Source organism: Olea europaea, unplaced genomic scaffold (assembly GCF_002742605.1).
Source record: "Olea europaea var. sylvestris unplaced genomic scaffold, O_europaea_v1 scaffold1507, whole genome shotgun sequence".
Classification (NCBI taxonomy): domain Eukaryota; kingdom Viridiplantae; phylum Streptophyta; class Magnoliopsida; order Lamiales; family Oleaceae; genus Olea; species Olea europaea.
The window spans coordinates 114,384-133,663 of NW_019232646.1; the positions used below are offsets into that span (position 1 = coordinate 114,384).

The 19,280-nt window shown below is 32.8% G+C and overlaps 1 protein-coding gene across 1 annotated transcript; it reads right to left on the reverse strand.

Moving 5' to 3' along the window:
- Positions 1 to 4,728: 4,728 nt before the first annotated feature.
- Positions 4,729 to 11,024, reverse strand: LOC111376452 (transcription factor MYB25-like). Its single transcript, XM_022999410.1, has 2 exons — positions 10,668 to 11,024; positions 4,729 to 6,073 (listed from the first exon to the last, which is right to left on the reverse strand). Exons 1-2 carry the CDS (start codon positions 10,981 to 10,983, stop codon positions 5,100 to 5,102), a joined length of 1,290 nt encoding a protein of 429 aa, XP_022855178.1. The 5' UTR covers positions 10,984 to 11,024; the 3' UTR covers positions 4,729 to 5,099.
- Between the last annotated feature and the right edge of the window lie 8,256 nt (positions 11,025 to 19,280).

Consider the following 19,280-nt stretch of genomic DNA (forward strand, 5'->3'; position numbering starts at 1 on the left):
ACCACCTCAACTCAGCAGAAAATCGCAAATCCAACCAATAATAAAATTAAACAGTGCTCAAAACCTAAATCTAAAAACCTTTTGAGGTGGTAGTGTTGATTTTGAGGATATGTTCAAGGATGATGTTGATTTTGAAGCATTCACTCTCGTTTTTGTAATGCCATGACCAACATTGCCTTGGCTTCACAATGTGAGCATTTGATCGTAACACAATTAACATTTCCTTCTTTTGAGCTAGTGGTGCCTGGTTTCGAGTTGGTTGAGGGGCCAGAGGTTGTACCGACTGTGGAGGTGGAAGGTGACGGTGGCTTTTGGATTTGGTTCTGGGGTTAGGGTGGAAGGGAATGGTAGGGGGTGGTTTATGTTTTGATTTTTGGTTTTTAATTTAATTATTAATATTTTATAATTGTGATTTTTGTTGAAAAAATGTAAAGTTACAATTTTAGCTTTTTAAAATTAGTCAAAATTTTGGTCAATGTCAATTCTCTAGTCATATAACGGTCATACTAATAGAATCATCTATTTAGACTTCAAGTGAAAGTTTTTAAAAGAATATCATGGATAGTACAATTTAAACGTTTTGATCAAGTCTACATAAAAGTGATAGATTTGGTACCGTAACTGCAATTTTTCCTTCTATTTATTTTACTTCCATGGGCTATTGACAATAATTTATGAGACTATTACTTACAAACCTACAATTAAAGACTAGTTTCATAAACAATGAGATCACGTTTAAATTTCACATATCATGTGTTAATTAGGAATTACTAAATTAATTAATACACATCTTACCGTATCTACCCATTCAAATCCTAAAATCAAATTTCTCTCGTCTCCTCAGTCATCTCCATTCTCTCCACCACCAGATTCTCTACCCTTTGATTGTCGTCGTCACCCTCGATCATCACTGTAGCAAGTTCGCCTGATGTGAGCGCCATCGTTATTTTGTGCATAATATATGTGTTTTGAATGCTTCATGTTCTAAGAGGCAAATTTAATCTGTGATTGTAGTATACCTTAATATGTATTGGTTTTAAATACTTTATATTTTTATTATTATTGAATTATATTACTTATATTTATATTTAAAACAGTTATGTTAATTGATAATATATCTACACAAATCACTTATTTTTTCCAACTATTTAAAATTGTGTTACCTTCTCTTCGTGCAGCAACTTTTGACACTATACGGCTCTAAGATAAAACCCATGTAGCTTACAGCTGATTCTCCTTCTATGAGTACGACCATAGGGAGTTAAGTGAATGAACTTTTATCAAGTTGCAAAAACTATAAAAATAATATATAGTTGCAGAGAGTTTAAAGTTATGTTTAATCCGATGAAAATCAATCCATTTTATAGGAAGAAATTTACACCCACATTCATAAAAATAAATCATATTTAAGTATAAGTTATAATTTAAATTATGAGATTTAATTTAATATTAATAGTTAATATTAGAATCAAAACTGAAAATTAATATTTATTGTGAAAGTTTAAAACTTTTTAAAAAATGTTACAACACCAAATTGTTCATAGAATATATGCTCAACAAAATGATTTGACGGTAGCGGATTTGACGGTGGCGCAGGTGATGGTGGATCAACGACAATGGTGTGCGGTGATGGTGGTGGATTTGACGGTAGCGAATCTGGCGATGGCTGTAGTTTTAGCGAATCTGTGAATGAGTGTTGGTTAGACATGGTGGTGGTGGGGGTGGCAATGATGGCAGTATGGTAATGGCTGTTGTAGGGTGTTATCGATTTTGTAGCTAATTTGTTGGTGGTGACCGGGCTGCCGTGAATGAGTGTTGGAATTAGGAATACTAAGGTGAGATTGAGTTTTTGAAACGGGATGACTGATTTTTGTTAGTAGCAGTGGCGATGGATGTGGCGGTTGGAGCGATGCATCTGGTAGTCGTGGTCTTAGTCTTGGTCATAGTGTTGGCGTTGGTGGTGATGCTGTTAGGTTGTATTGATGGTGGTGTAGTGTAGTGTGGTGTGGTACCAATGGTTCCACAACTAGCAGTGCATGTGGTTCTGGTGAAGTGGTGTATGTTTGGTTACCGATGTTGGAACTGGTGGTGAGTGATCAAATCTATCTTCATTGTAATTGCCTGTAACCAGATTTGAGTTAATTGTGATCGTATGTGATTTGGTTACATATATTCACCAATTAGACTAATATGGTTATAGACAGTCACACCAAAGATAAATTTGGTCATGAACACATAAGATTACAGTTCATATGTTACAGGTCACAATTCACCATTAAGGTCACAGTTCACTAGTAACATATTTTGGTTTACAAGTAACAGTCATTTCATATAAATCATAAATCAAAGTAAAAAGGTCACGGATCAATATTAACGGTCACATGTTGTTTTGTAGAAGTCACGAATCAAATTTATGGGTCAAATTTTATGTTATGAGTCACAAGTAACAGATCACAGGTTAAAAATCATATTTTATGTCACAATGTACACAGGTCACTGGTTATTGTAAAAAAAGAAAAAAAAAGAATTGTGAATTTAATATATTTAATTACAAAAATATTTTTTGATTAATTATTTCATAACTAAAATTTTAATAATTTTTTATTTTTGAAATTTCAAACTTTATTTCTTAATTTTGAAATTTATCATAATCATATTCATTCTACTTGATTAAGTCACAGATTCAATAGACCTAGTCACAGATCACAATGTGCACATGTTACAGATTTAATGGAACTGATCACAGGTCATTGTCGAAAAAGTAGAAAAAAGAAAAAGATAGTCGTCGGAATGGTGAGCGGTCATCGGAATAGTCGTCAGAGCTATTATCGAGAGGTCGTCGGAATATTCATCGAAGCGGTTGCTGAAGTAGTCGTCGGAGGTGGGGGTAGGGTCAACTGTGCAGTGGTTAGAGGTGGGGTGGAGAGAGAAAAATAAGGATTTGATGTGATGGATGGGTGGGTGGGTTAGAGTTGGGGTGGAGTAAATAGATTAATTATATTATATTATAATTAAATATTTAATTATCACTTGATTTTTGAAATTTTTTTAGAAATTTGTTAATTTGGAAATATGATTTTTAAATGTTGGATTTATGTGGTGTTCCTATCATTTATACATTAAGCCCCTGTTTGAGCCACATTATTGTAAAAATGAGAATGAAAAATATAATCATTATGGGCCTCACACTAGAGATAAAAAAGTTAAATATGATGATCTGATGTGATGAATAAGGGTCACATTTTTCATTTTAATGATAAAATAATAGAGCTCAAACAGAGCCTAAAATGTTGTTATCTTCATTCTCAATAGGTGAAGTAGTAAAAGTCTCATTTCATTTAGATATGGAGATAAGAATGTACATAACTTATCTTATATTGAAAATAGCTATAATTGAAATACCAACTAAAATATTTCATCAGAAATAACAAATGTGTGTCGAGGACAGCTTGTCAAAAATGGTAGATTTAGATCATGTCCGGAAAGGTTTTTTTTATAAATGATTTAAATTATAAATAAATGGTTGATGTTTGTGAATTTCGTCAAATACATAATTTAAAAATGATTTTAGTATTTAAATAATTCATATGAATTATGCAAGAAGTAGCAGACACGTGTCAGGAAGATGGCAAATGTAGTTGATTTTCATGGGTTTTCAGACCAATACTCATGAAATAATTGACCAAAAATATCTCACCAACTAAAGCATGATAGCATTGTCTTGTCCTTTCATCATGTTATGCAGATGTAGGCGTGTGTATAAAATAATCAAGTGGAGGATTAGAGTTTTTGGACAACGTGGTTTTCAGTTGTCAATCTTTAAAAACGGAATAAGAAATGTGAGTTTGGATCTTGCATATAGAATTCGTCGTTATAAACGTCGAATTGCTCACAATTTTCACGTATTTATACATTAAGTGGTTTGACATTTTTGCACTTCAACTCTATGAAATCACGATGATGTTGAATGTTTCCCTATGTGCATTTAGAACTCACTTTTAAAGCTTAAGAGCTCAAAAATATTTCAAAAGTTAAAGAATTAACCTTAATTTTCACCATATGAACGGTTCACAACTTGAGGTCACATTGAATACATAAATACATTTAAGTCATACATTGTTGTTGTTATTATTATTTTTTACATCGATCTTAATTGGCCTTTCATCCCAACCACAATTCATCCATTCTGCTCGCACTTCTCAACATAATAATTGACTAACTATTGAATTACCTGCATTCTTTTTCTCAAAATATTACAATAGCTCATTTCCATTAATTGTTTTGCACAATAAAGTTCTCTCTAGAAGTGTCTTTTCTTTTTCATATCAATGATGATGTCCGACATGCCACGAGCTAACAATAAACTCAAGTACTTGCAGTCAAAATATTTGTCTTTCCACTGTAGTCCACATTTGATCCAAGTTAACTTCGAAAAAATCAGTATTCTAAAAAGCGTAAAACGTGACGAAGTGGCTAGACCAAACTTCGACCTAGACCCATATGCGTAAAAAGGCGAAAATTTTAAATTAATCTAAAAATTATTTAATAATTGAAGGAAAAAAAGAGTGTTAAAAAAAAACTTTAAAAAAACGTAAAAGCTTAAAAAAAGCACGCCTAGTCGTCTTGAAAAAGTTCGAGGCGAGGCATTTTGCGCCCACTTCGTACCTAGAACGCTTTTTTAAACACTTAAAAGAAACAAAGAACACCAACAAGTCTGCCTTATTTCAATATCAAGAACCAACATGTTGACCAACTCTCTCCCGATAATACCCATTAAATCATTCTTGAGAAACATTACTGTTACAATAAATGACAGATTAGGTACCACAATTATGAACATAATACCAAAAGAATGATACATTAGAAGGTCAACACCTACAGAAATTATAGAAAGCAATTCGTTAATATTAACCAAAAAAATTTTTGGACATCCTCCGCATGCATCAATGATAGCACCCATTACAAGATCAAGTTTTACCTGCCTATCCCAGTCCGGCAAACTTTTTGCAACTCACTACTTTGATGTCCACATTTCAACTCTCAACATATACCAAAAGGTTGAAGAGAATTTAGTCAAAAGGAAAAAACTTGCATCGGACTCAGCTCAAGCCTTCAACCTCAGCTCGCAAAGCGATTGTAGGCATTGTCATCTGTTGGGAAACTATATCTTTCGTCACTGTTGTGAATGGGTTTGGTTCCTCAAACCAGAATTGATCATTTTCATTGTTCTGTTCAAAACTATTCATGGACGTGGACGGACCTTTAGGTACTCTTTGGTGACTTGCACTTTCCGATAACCTTCCAGCATTCTCCAGACCACTTCTAATCCAGGCAATGTTGTTCAAGTCCATGGCTATGGCACTTAACTCCTGACTTGGAAAGGGGGAGATTTCTTCATATTCCAAAAATTCTGGCCCCAACAATGAGCTCATAGAAGAAACTCCACTGGAAGCTGCACAACAACCGCGGCCACAATGCATAGGGATTATGGACTCGCCACATGCACCATTAAGAAATTTGCAGATTCCAAAATCTGGTTTGGATGCTTGGATCAAAGGTCCCTGCATCGGGATTGCCCTTGAAAATGCAGAGTTGTGGCTAGGATTGCAAACATTGAAAGCACCTACTTTTACCGCTGGACAAGAAATCATGGGATTATTTTCTTCAGCAGAGGTATAAACCACAGGACAATTTTCTTCAGCACAGGGATAAACCACAGGAAGATTTTTTCCAGCAGAGGGATCAATTGTTACTGAATCAGAGGATAGATATTGTTTGGGAGCACAGCAGTTTCTAGTAGCTTGAACTTCATCTTCAGACTGCCAAGGTTGATTTGCCACCATTGTCACATCCAATCCCTCTGAGGACTTGAATGATTTCATATCGCCACCTAACAAGGTTTCCTCTGAGGATGCAGGTTTCAACCCACTAATGTTCACACTCTTGCGCCTTAGTGTAGAATTCCAATGGTTTTTAATTCCATTGTCTGTTCTACCTGGAAGAAGTTTTGCAATTGACGCCCACTTGTTTCCATGAACTGCATGGGCTGCTAAAATTATACGATCTTCTTCATCTGCAGAAGATAAGCTCAGTAAGACTTCACAGGAGTACCATATCATAATCATCATTTAGAATATTTCATGAGGAGAAAATTTTAAATGAGAACCTCCATCAATAATATACGTGTTAGATTTACAAAAACTATACACTTATTTTAGATTTTGATTTATGTTCTTACTCTATGATTAATTCAAGGTTAGAAATTTTAAGCATGAACACATATTTCTTATTAATGTGGAATTTGATCCACGATCTAAAGTGATATTGAGATTACTCCCTGATTGTCTCTGTCTCTCTCTTAATTCTTCTTCTATATTCTCTTTCTTGCTATCGTTCTCTTTCAAGTACATCAATAAATGATTTTTTATCTCTCCGGTTTTAGCTCTTGAACTAATGAATAATGAAGCAAGCTCAACCTTTTGTCGAGCATCCACTCATCCATCCATGAGTTAAAAAACATAAAGTTGGACTATCGAGTAAGAGGAAGATAAAACATATTGGGAATGTCAGGTCCTAATATTTGTATGGTCATGCAGTACAAATGGCTGCTAATGATTCCAAGGTCAATTTTCAATCATCTTTATATGTTCTATAAGAAAATTAAACTAAATCTTATTCTCAATATATTTAGGGTCAACTACATGAGTCATTTTTTGCCATTCAAATCCGTTTATTGCTAGATCTAAGTAGTTATCTAGAGCAACTAGATCTGTGTTTGTTGGATTTTGATACCCAATAAATCCCGGACGATAATATTAAATGGTTTGAATTAAGTTTCATAGGCGTCGGCCGATGAGTGAAATTATTATCAACACATCAATCAATTGGCTCAACCCAAAAACAACTTGGGGGTCTTTGGAAGCAACTTAATTATTAAGTTAATGTTGCTCACGACCTATTTACTTCTTGGATGGCTCTTTTTTATGTTCAGGCCCCTTTACCATTTGTTGGTCCATGAGCCCACTATTACAGCCCTCTTAAATTACACCCTAAATCTATATATGGCCTCATTTGTTGGAAGAAGCCGTGTGTGCAATTGTAAGAATAGAGGCAGCCAACCATTTTGAGTTTTCTCTCTTTGTGTTGGGAAAGCAAAACCTATCTTCCTCTCTTCTTGGTTACATATTGTAGCCACCTTATTGTTTCTTTGTGGATACATCGAGTTGAGCAACCGAGGTAAAACATAGTTGTGGATTAGAGTTGATTGAGTGTGTAGGATGTTGGTAAGTTGAAACTGAGCCCGGATTCCACAAAATTGAAGATCAATTCAACTACATTGTTCATTTCGGAGTACCTTCCTGTCTTCTAACTTGCTCTACCTCACTATTAAGAATGAGAGTGTTTTTGAGTTGACATAATTATAATACAATCATTTAAATCATTCTTCCCTTAATTTATCATCGATATGTGCCATCACCACTTCCACTTGTTGGTATATATTCTCATTTCACCTTATCTATTGTAGTATGACCAGACACCCATCCTAGGATCCCAATTTCCATTATATTCATCTTATGGACATCTTGCTCTTTAAGAGCTCAACAATTAAATCTATAAAGCGTAGTCGGTCTAATATTGTAATTGTTAAACCCTAATGGCATCTTCCCATCATTGTTCCCATAAAACTTCTTTATATGATGAATGTTCATGCGACACAATGAAATAAGTAGCCTGGTTCATTTTCGGGAGTGCTTTAAATTTACTATAGACCCTAAGAAAGGATCAACAAGCACAAGAAAACCAAAAGTTTTGGCTAAACAATAATGCTCCAAATATTTCATCAACAAATATAATAAACAGTCTCTTAAAAAAACTTAACATTCTCATCTAAAATGAGTTAACAACATATGCGAACGAGAGAGAAAACAGATATCCATTGTGTACACCATTTGTTGGTATGGGTTTAACCGCAATCCACCTTCTACAAAATTTATCTGGATGTGACCATTCTCATTCAAGTCACATAATGGATAGTAAAATGGATTTAATGAACCATCAAAAGAATTAGCTTCGACTACGGGGAATCTAGACAAGATTCACAACCATGCAAGATTTTAGTACTAAACTTTCTTGGAGAAATTGGCCCCCTTTTGTCTTTTCACATAAAAAAACCAAAGTGAAAACAGTTTTTATCCTTATTCAGTATTTGGAACATTATTTAATTATGTACTATTCTTGGTTCAAGTAGATTGCACAGACCAAACAACTAAGAAACAATTGCAAACCACATAATTCACCTAGCCCTTTAAAATTACTCATGCACAACCCAAACAAATTATTGTTACTCAACTAGGGTACATACGCCTTTTTTTGCTAAGAAATGCCAAATGTACAAGATATCATACTCACGAGAACATCTTCGATTATTTATAGTGCCACAAGAACTAACAGAAGGCACTTAAAGAGCTGGCTGACATATCAAATACCACATAGATGTTTTGGAGATGTTGATTGTAGGCTATGTGAACTTGCCCCGGTAGAGAAAATGGTAAATATACAAATTGATAAGACTCACTATTTTTGAATTCGGATCAAAACTAATGACCAAGTGAAGTACAAATCAGGATCTTATTAGGATTTGGAATCAGGAACCACGCCTCCCAGTATTAATTATTTAATTCATAACGAAACTATCAAGAGAAATAAGCATAGAGAATTACAAAAAGTACCCAAAACATTATCCATGAGAAGAAAAACAAAGACATCCCTCGCAGAATATGAGGTTGAAACAGATTTATTCAGAAGATTGAAACATTTAAAATAGCTCAGAAGGGCAAATTGAAATTGACCAATTTAAATAGGTCTAGTCCATGATATAGAGGGAATTATCATTCAAAGTGTACGAGAGATTGAATGACCATGAAAAGATGATCATGGCCAAAAATGTGCCAGAAAATGACAACAAAACCTATGCATTTATTAAACCTGTCTTGATAAGGCTTCCAAAAGAAGGTCCAAGAGTTGAATTACATATACACTAAATTAATAGCAAATGAACGTTTGAATTTTCAATCTTTTCAAATATGTATCGACAGAACCCAAATCATTGTCCAAGGGGTTAGTCTTCATCAGGGGAACTTCCCGTTTTATGTTCACCTAACATTCTGCATAACTAATGTTTTGAGAACACAAATTATTCCTCTATCACTTTCTAAAATATTTTCCAGCAAATTAAGGAAACCTAAAGCGTACATAAATCTCACAATTTTCACACTATAATTTCACAAAATCAGATAATAGAAGACACATATTCCATTCATGTCATATCAAAACTTCATCCCAAGCAGAACGACTCAAAGAGTTCCTCAAAAATACCGCTTGTGAAATCTAAATGGAAACCCACCACATACTGTCAGAAGGAAATTTCAGCCACATTCCAATTCCATGAGTTTCACTGGTCAAAGCATTGTCATAAGATCAAACCAAAATTTTACAGCTACTAACAAGAAACAGAACCGCAGGCCGGCAGCCTACTTTCTACCAAAAAGTATAATCTGCCTAAATCAAGTAAAATCATCTGCCTAAGTTGTCCTTTCCCATATTTATCATCTACTGGTACAACTAAAATGGCTGGAATATATTCCCAATTCTAATCTGTTTATCTAGTCACACATCAATCTAGACATACTTATTTCTGCAACGAAACGAAAGGAAATCTTTTAATTGTGCCAAGGCTACTTAAATAACTAAGAATGTTTTTAGATGCATCTATCATTTCCAATAGATCCTCAATCAAAATGTAACCAATATATTATTGTCAATTATGCTAAATTTTTTTAAAGAATTAATCAAGAATCTTTGACAGAAAAACTTATAAAATAGCATAACTATTTATGAATTTAAGTTCTGCTCCATTTATCTCATGCAAGATTTGATCTTGCAATAGGGATTCCAAATTTGAACATACACAATCTTTCAACTTCCCTAAAGTTTGGATCAAGCATATCTTACTTCAGATCAGAAAAAGCCAAGTTCACATACCCAGAAAGCAAAGGTTGAGCTGCTTTAATTTACAATTAAATGAAACTTCAGACCTCGGCAAGAGAATCCTAATCATTTTTTTTATTTTTTTTTTTGGCTAAGCAAGCTCCACAAGCTGCTATTATTGATCAAATTTTGTGCTCAAATACTGTACAAACCGCAGTACTTCAAGTCAAATTAGTATGAACCGGAGAAAAGGCTAGAATGTAATCATCAGACTCCCACACAACACCACCAACATATAGGAATGCTAAAACATAAACTTTAAATAAATCTCATTGCAAGCCTAACCGATGAACCATTCAACAACGGATGGAAAACCTTGTATTTGTGGGTTTCAACCAGTCTATTCTTAAACATGAGAAAATAAAAGCAGCATAAACCTTAAAATACCAATTTTATTTAGAAACTGAAGCTAGACTAAGGCATTACAAATGCTAAATTAAGCAAAACACACCAAAGCACTGAAACAACCCAAAAAATCATACCACTTTTCAACTCCCAAAGACAACACGACACCAAAAATGTCAAAAGAAAAAAGATACCAAAAAATTCATGTCTTCATAAATTCATTTGTATATCTAAATATACTAATAGTCGTAGATTTGCAATTACATCAAAATTACCGGTAAACGGTTTGCGCTTGACGCAAGGGTCGAGCTGATTACACCAGCGGAGGCGGCACGACTTCCCAGACCGACCAGGCATTCCCCTTGCGATCATGCTCCAATTCCTGGCCCCGAACTTACTCACCAGCCGGCTTAAAATCACATCCTCCTCCGGCGACCATGGCCCCCGAACCCTTCCCATTCCTCCACCACCAGTACTCTCCCGTTCTTCTCCTTCGTCATCCACCGATATTACATCAACAGCGATACCCTCCACCAACGGGTCAGTGAGTTTTTCTGTCTCGCTTGGCTGCTGCTCCGTCTCCCCCTCCATTTCTTTCACTCTTTTTTTTCTGTTATGAGAATAATTATGCGATGCAACCGCACCTGACAGCGTATAACTGCAAAATGCATTGAAAGCTGAAATTGATTTGGGTATATTACAGAGCGGTCCCTCAAAATTTTAAAATGCAGCACTTAAGTCACAATTTAGCTTTTACTAATATATAGGTCCCCAAACTTTCAGGTCCGATGCAAAAGAATAATGCTATTTGCAGTCGCTCACTGCGACAGTTGCCCTACTTGACATACACATGACAGGTGATTATTTGATGCATTAATGAATAAAAAAACTATCACATTAATACATCAAATAATCACCTATCATGTGTATGTCACGTAAGGCGACTACCGCAGTGAGCGATTGCAAATAGCATTACTCGATGCAAAACTATCTACTTTTTCGTCAACACCTCTAATATCTTCAACATTACTTATAAGTTGGACATATTTAATTAGATATTTATTCATTCCTAGCATTTTTTGTACCTTTCAAGTTGTTTTGAGTGTGTTTGAATCTCAATTTCATAAAAAATGAATTTTGTGATAATGATTTTTTTTAAATGTGTAATTAAAAATTAAGAAAAAATTTAGATTTACGTATCAAATTGTTTTATTGAAAGAATGAGTGATTAAAAATGAGTTTTGGAAAAAAAAAAATTAGAGAATGCGGGTCAAATACGGACTTAATTTGATGAAACTTAGTTGTATTCAATTTTAAATTCTTAATTCAAGTGAAGACTACATATTACCTTTAATATTGGGAAGAAAGAATTTACAATCCCTTTAATATTGAAAAGGGAATATATTTACGAATAATTGAAAACGAAGCGACTCAAATTTTGAAACTTTAGTTCTTTTTAGAAAAAAATATAGTGGTGCAAAGATAAATGTTATTTACGAAGAGGAGGAACGTGAAGTAAAAAACGATGCCCTCCAAAGGACCTCGAAATGTTGGAGGAAATCAAGAACTTTGTGTTGGCAACATATGCAACCGGAAAATGTTGGTGTGGAAAGGTATGGTAGGAAAATTTATAAAAGTCTAATAACTAGTTAATTATCGTTAATTAATCAAAAATTAATTAATTGTTATGGAAAAAAAGAGAGAGAAAGAGAGAAGAGATGATAACAGACAATAGATTTTTTATTAAAAACCAAAATTTTATATTTTTAAGGAAGAATTAGGGATACAATGGTAATAATTTATAGGACTGCAAGAGTGCAACTGTCATTCACTAATAAACTTATCATGTATAACACTCCTTTAAATGATACACTACAAAATATCGGTCTCGTTAAAAAATTGTTTAATAAAAATTCAATGGGAAAAAAAAATCAAAGGAAAGAAAAATAGTACAATCATTTTGAAGTATAAAAAATAAATATTGTCTCACTAAAACCTTACTGGGAAAACTCGGTAAAATAAAACCTAAGTGAAGGAAAATGAGTACAACCACTTCCTTAATGTTCATCACTGAAAATTTTTAAGTCGATGCAATTCCAATTTTATGAACCAATTCTTGAATATAGATGTCGGCAATACTGTTGTAAATAAAAAATCGGTCACATTGTCACTTGAGTAAATCTATTTGACATCGATATCGTCATTCTTTTGAAGTTTATATGTATGAAAGAATTTTGAAGAAATATATTTCATCCCGTCACCTTTGATATAGCAAAGGGCGAATCCAAGATCGAAATCCAAATAGAGCGGGTTCACTATTGACCATTGACCGTCAACGATCGTAATAGTCCGATCGTTTATTAAAATTTGGTTACATAATATTAATAATCATAACTCACAAAATATAAATTACTTATCATAAATCACAATTTGCAAACATAATTTCGTAAACATAAATTCTCAAATCAATAATCATTTCTTATCAAAACATAAATTACTTATCATAAATTACAATTCACGAATATAATTTCGTAAACATAAATTTCCAAATCAATAATCATAACTCATAAAACGTAAATTACTTATCATAATTCATAAATCACATATCGCAAATTTTTAATTCCCAAATGAATAAATCATAACATAATTAACATTAACTTAAGTTACTCAATACTCATCACTCAACATCAACAACTCTAAGTCAAATAGACAACTAGTAGGCTTGCCAAAACAAAATAGAACAAAACCAAAATAGCAAAAAAAAAAAAAAAAAAAAAAAAGAAACAACTCTAAGTCAAGTAGACAACTAGTAGGCTAGCCAAAACAAAATAGAATAAAACCAAAATAGCAAAAATAAAATAGAACAAAAACTGGGAAAAAAAAAAGAGGGAGAAAGAGTCACCAACTCGAGCTCGAGAGTAGAAGGCAAACGAAACGGCAGTCAATTGGCACTTGACTTAGGGCTCTGGCAAATGCTGCCTCTTCTTTGATGGAGTATTTGGTGCAATTTGCCTGGACTAGAGGTTGGAGCTCAGCTAGGCCGTGTCTCGTGTGCAGGGGCGAAGGAAGAAGTGAGGAATCTGGAAAAGGGTTTGGCAATTTGGCTTCCACAGTTTCACTTCCACTATTTGGAAATTGATTTAGGCATTTCAGATTATTGGGTCTTGGCTACTTGGACTTTGATAAATGAGGAATCTGGAAAAGGGTTTGGATATAATTTGTCATATTCCCTAATCATACACATTCTCAGCCTGCTTCATGGATTGCAATAATTTTAAAATAATTTGAGAACGTTGCTGTTAATGATTGCTTCATAGATATCCATGATATAACAGTTCCTCCACGTATAAACACAAATCTTGTTTGTGATTTAACATTATGTGTGTCAGAGAGATAACTGGCATCTGTATATCCCACTAAAGTAAATCTCGACTTTTGAGAATAAAATAATTTCAAATCAATAGTGCCCTTTAAGTAACCAAAAAATATGTTTAATACCATTCCAATATCTTTGAGTTAGTATAGAGATAAATCTTGCAAGGAGATTTACGGGAAAACTATGTTGGGTCAAGTGTAATTTGCAAGATAAGTTAATACTCCAATTATACTAAGATATGATATTTAAGGACCAAGAACTTTTTCTCCATCTTCAAGTGGACAAAATTGATCTTTTTTCACATCAAGTTATCGAACAACCATAGGTGATACCAATGGATATGCACTATCCACATAAAAATGTTTTAAGACTTTTTTCTGTATATGTGGATTGATGAATAAATAATCATTATGGTAAATGTTCACTTTGCAACCCAAGATAAAATTTGATTTTTCTCAAATCTTTCATCTTAAATTCATTTTCAAATAGTCAATAGTTTTCTTGAATTCTTTAGGAGTTCCAATTAAATTTAAATCATTAATATAAACTATCACAATTGCAAAATCAAAATTTTTTCTTTATGAAAATATATGGACAAATATAATTGTTTTTATAGCATTCCTTCAACAAATATTCACTAAGATAATTATACCACATGTGTCCATTTTATTTGGTTAATCATTACTTCAATCGATATACTTTGATGCATTTATTTTGATTCTCTACTATATGATGCAATCATATGCAAAATTGTAATCGACAATTTTTTTTCTATAATGACATAATTTTCTTGAGATATCTCAAATTTCATTATTTCATATACATGAATCTCTTCTAAGGGTTTATAATTTGTTATATTTAAATAATCATCAAGAGTATATATCTCCTTAATATGACTTTTTTTATGATTGCTCCATTTGAAAATTCACGCTTCAGGCGTGTTATTGATATATCAAATATAGTGCTAACAAATTATACTTATAGAACATCAATTCATGTTGGAGCATTTAAACTGGTACGTGAGATATTGTTTATTTCTTTAATTAGTAAATGTATCTAAATAAATTATTTTTCGAACTTTTGGTTCGAATGATATTTTGCGAGGATTTAGATGATGATGCATTTATACATTATTTTTAACTTCTTAATTCTTCCATCTAATACTGAGAGTATTGTTCAATCAAATTGACAATTATTTTTTTAGCGTTATTAAATATTGTCCATTTGGAATAAGGGTTCAAACTATGCATTTATTCTCAGCATTCTGTATTTTTCATCTCAGTGCATAGTAATAGTTCAATTTTACATATACTACACTATAAAAATAATTAGATGGATAAATTAGACTCTGGCCACAAACTAATTATAATAGGGAGAATTATGATTTTGGCATAATGCGTAATAAAAATCCCTAAATAAAAATAAATGTGAAATACTATGTTCTCAATTAAATTCATTGAAAACATTTGACAAACAATAGTGTTAAACCATTTATCGCCATCCCAACTAACATTTATTAAAATGTAGAGATTTGTGTTCACTGGCATTAACAAGATACAATCCCGATTATATAATTTGAAATTTATACTCATAATTTAAAATATGAGCAGTAATTTCGCAAATTTTAGGTTGCGAACACCATGTGATCATCTAGTATATGTATTAAATTTATTAGATAAAATAATAATTAGATAATCAACGTGAAGGATAATGGGCACCCTAATTAATTTTTAGAATTATAAGGAATTCTATCTCTATTTTAGCTAATGATAGTTAATAAATAAAAAAAATCATGAAAGAGAACAAATATCATATATGATTGAATTGAAGAATCTCCTAGTTCTTCATTGAATATTCATTTGAATTTTTAATTTCATATCATTATTAATTCAGCAATGATCCAACTGGTCATGCAAAACAATAAAATCAAATTGAACTTCTGGTTCAATGTAAGATATAATTTCATGATTTAATTTCGAAGAATATGATTAAAACTTGTATAATTATATATCATTCAAATAATCAAACTAATCGATGTCCTCATGACATTGGTTATACGTTCTTCGTTCAAGGATAAACACGAATTCAAAATGATATATTTTTCGAAGCACGTTGTATTTTACTATCGTTTCTTCAAGAGCAATATATCAATATTTTTCGAAAATATTGAAAATTATAATTTATGCTTTTTAGGAACAAGTAATATATTTTTTAAAAATATTAATTATAATATTGTGTTACTTAAAGAGTAGCAATATTTTATAATAAATAAATATACGAATACTAAATTTAAAAACTATATTCATATTAAAAACATGAACAAGATAATTGATCAAACAATAAATAAGGAACAAAAAACTAAATACAATATAATTATAATTGCTTATTCTATTGCTACACGCATCAAAATTAATGGAACCAATAACCTACTACATGAGTATCAATTTGGCTATCGCATTAAACCCTAAAAATGAGGCCTACAAGTACATGGGGTGCAATTAATTGGAGCATTGATATTGAAATACGTGGGTTAATTTGCAGCTTATGTGACCTAGGCAGAAATAAGTTTTGGAAAGATTAGGTGGTGGTTGGCCTCTCCGATTCAATTGGTAGTGGTTGGCCGTAGATAGTAAGATTTTCAAAGAAATAAGTCTTGGAAGGATTACGTGAGAATAGTGGTATTGGCCCTTTTTTTTGGGGTGGGGGGTTAGGAGGGGGGACTTTGAATCATAAAAAATTAAGCTATTCACACTGATAACGTATTTTAAAAAGAGAGAAGATGATAAAAATCAATAGACTTGTATGTATTTTATTAAGAATCAAAGTCATATAATTATAGGAAAAAATTAGAGATACAATGGTAATAATTTATAGAGTTGCAGGGATACAATTGTCATCCACTAATAAACTTACAATTTACAACATTAATTATTTAGATGTGTATTTAAATTGATGGTTCTAGTTGTCTATTGAATTACTAAATAACTAACACAGTATAGAATGTTACAATAATAATAAATTCAAACATAACGTAGACGACATAATGTTGTAAACTCGTAAGGTAAATATCCATGGTCCCCATACCATGGACAAATTATTTACTATAAAAGAAAGATACAATCGTCTCGTATTCTTTGGTATTACAACTCTTATTGATGACATCAAAGAACTCTAATTATAAAATTAAAAAAATTAACTAAGTTCCTCATTTTAGCTCTCTTGATTTGAGGAGGAATAAAAGAAAGCATATGATATTTGATCTTGCATCGCTCCTAAGATTGAACCCAAATTGCTCCACAAATCACAATAATCCATGTATGGTGTAACCTCTTGGTCGTCACATAAACTAGACCCAACATCTGTTATGAAGTGGTATGATTGTTCAAAACCAACAATTAAAAAAAAAAAAAAATTTAGGCCATGCGGTCGCATGGAACCCTACCGAGACCAATTGGTCTCGGTAGGGTTGTACCATGCGGTCGCATGGTACATAAAAAACGACCGTTGGGTCATTTTTTGTTGGTTTTTTGATGGCTTTTCATCCATAAGGTGCACCACTTCGTAAAGCTATACTACTTGGCTATAAATAGGTGATCTTGGGTCATTGAAAAATGTTGAAAAAAACACCTATTATATTGATACTTCTTGAGATCAAATCAAAAAAAACTACCCTCTCATATTCATCCTTTTCTTTGTATTATTAAGTTTTAGATATTCAAACAAGTGTTTAGTTTTTGAATCTCTATAAGACTTGATTAATCCTTCAAACCTTTTGCCGGATCACCCTTTAAACACCAAAATAGTGGGGGCAAAATTCGTTCTCATAATATCTTTGGTGGAGTAACATTATTTACAACAATCTCAAACGAATTTCTGTCGTGATGGAAAACGAAACTACAATAGTGACCATCAAATTGATGAATCAAGATTTGATTCGATTGGATCGGTTCGATGGCACAAATTTCACAAGGTGGCAAGACAAACTGAAGTTTCTTCTCACCGCATTGAAGATCTTCTATATCTTAGACCCAGAATTGACGCCATTACCGGAACCCACCAATGAAGAAACCGAAGCAGTTAGAGCAGAAAGGCAAAAACGACAAGAAGATGAACTCATATGTCGGGGTCACATACTCAATGCTCCTTCAGATCGTTTATATGACTTGTACACCAACACTTCTTCGGCAAAGGAGATATGGAAGGCTTTAGAAAGCAAATACAAAGCAGAGGAAGAAGGTACAAAGAAATTTATAATTTCAAAATATTTTGATTTTAAGTTTTTGGAAAATATTCCCCTACTTCCCAAAATACATGAGTTGCAAGTCCTTGTCAACAAATTAAAGGCGGTAAAGATTGAAATCCCGGAGACCTTTCAAGTGGGGGCTATAATAGCAAAACTCCCGGGAACTTGGAAAGGATACCGGAAGAAAATTATGCATAGTTCCGAAGATTACTCTTTGGAACAATTGCAAAGGCACCTAAGGATTGAAGAAGAATCCAGGTTACGCGATAGAAGTGAAAACTCTTCGGAAGGAACTTCTAAAGCGAATGCCATAGAGAAATCTGAACCACCTGAAAAAATCAACAAAAAGAAGCCTTCAAGAAACTTTAACAAGTTCAAGAAGAAGAACAAAGGAGGTTGTTTTGTGTGTGGAAAGTCTGGTCACTATGCAAAAGACTGTAGACACCGGAAAAGAAAAAATTTCAAAGGTAAAATCAACTCCATTCAAGAAGAAAAGATTGTGGCCACCGTGAGCGAGATAAATGCAATTAAGGGAAAGGTTCCCGGGTGGTGGTATGACACTTGTGCTACGGTGCATGTATCATATGATAAATCTTTATTCAAGACCTATCATAAAATGGATGGAGACCAAGAGATTCAAATGGGCAACGAAGTTCGATCCAAAGTCATTGGTAAAGGAAATGTAGATTTAATCTTCACTTCCGGGAAAAACGTTACCCTCACTAATGTATTACATGTTCCGGATATGAATCGGAACTTAGTTAGTGGAAATCTCTTAGGAAAACCGGGTATCAAAAGTGTGTATGAATTTGGTAAACTTGTATTATCCCTTAAAGGAAATTTTATTGGAAAAGGCTATTCTTGTGAAGGAATGGTCAAACTTTGTACTGTTGACAATAAAATAAATAAAGTTGATCTTGCTTATGTTGTAGATTTATTTTCATTATGGCATGCTAGGTTAGGACATATTGGTAAAAGTACCATGAAACGAATGAAAAAGTGTGACTTAATTTCATATAATGAAAATAATGAATATAGATGCAAAACTTGTGTAGAATCTAAGATGATCAAAAAACTATATCAAAGTGTAAAAAGAACCTCTAGTATTTTGGAACTAATTCATACGGATATATGTGAATTAAACGGCATGCTAACTAGAGGTGGAAATAGGTATTTTATTACCTTTATCGATGACTTTTCTAGATATACATATGTGTATTTAATGAAACATAAACATGAAGCATTTAACATGTTTAAGATTTATAAGAA

Bases quoted from the DNA above. Each gene is read 5' to 3' on its own strand.
- LOC111376452 (XM_022999410.1), bottom strand. From the start codon at position 10,983: ATGGAGGGGGAGACGGAGCAGCAGCCAAGCGAGACAGAAAAACTCACT. The intron at 6,074-10,667 runs GTAATTTTGATG...TATCTTCTGCAG, and splicing joins CAAGCGCAAACCGTTTACCG to ATGAAGAAGATCGTATAATT.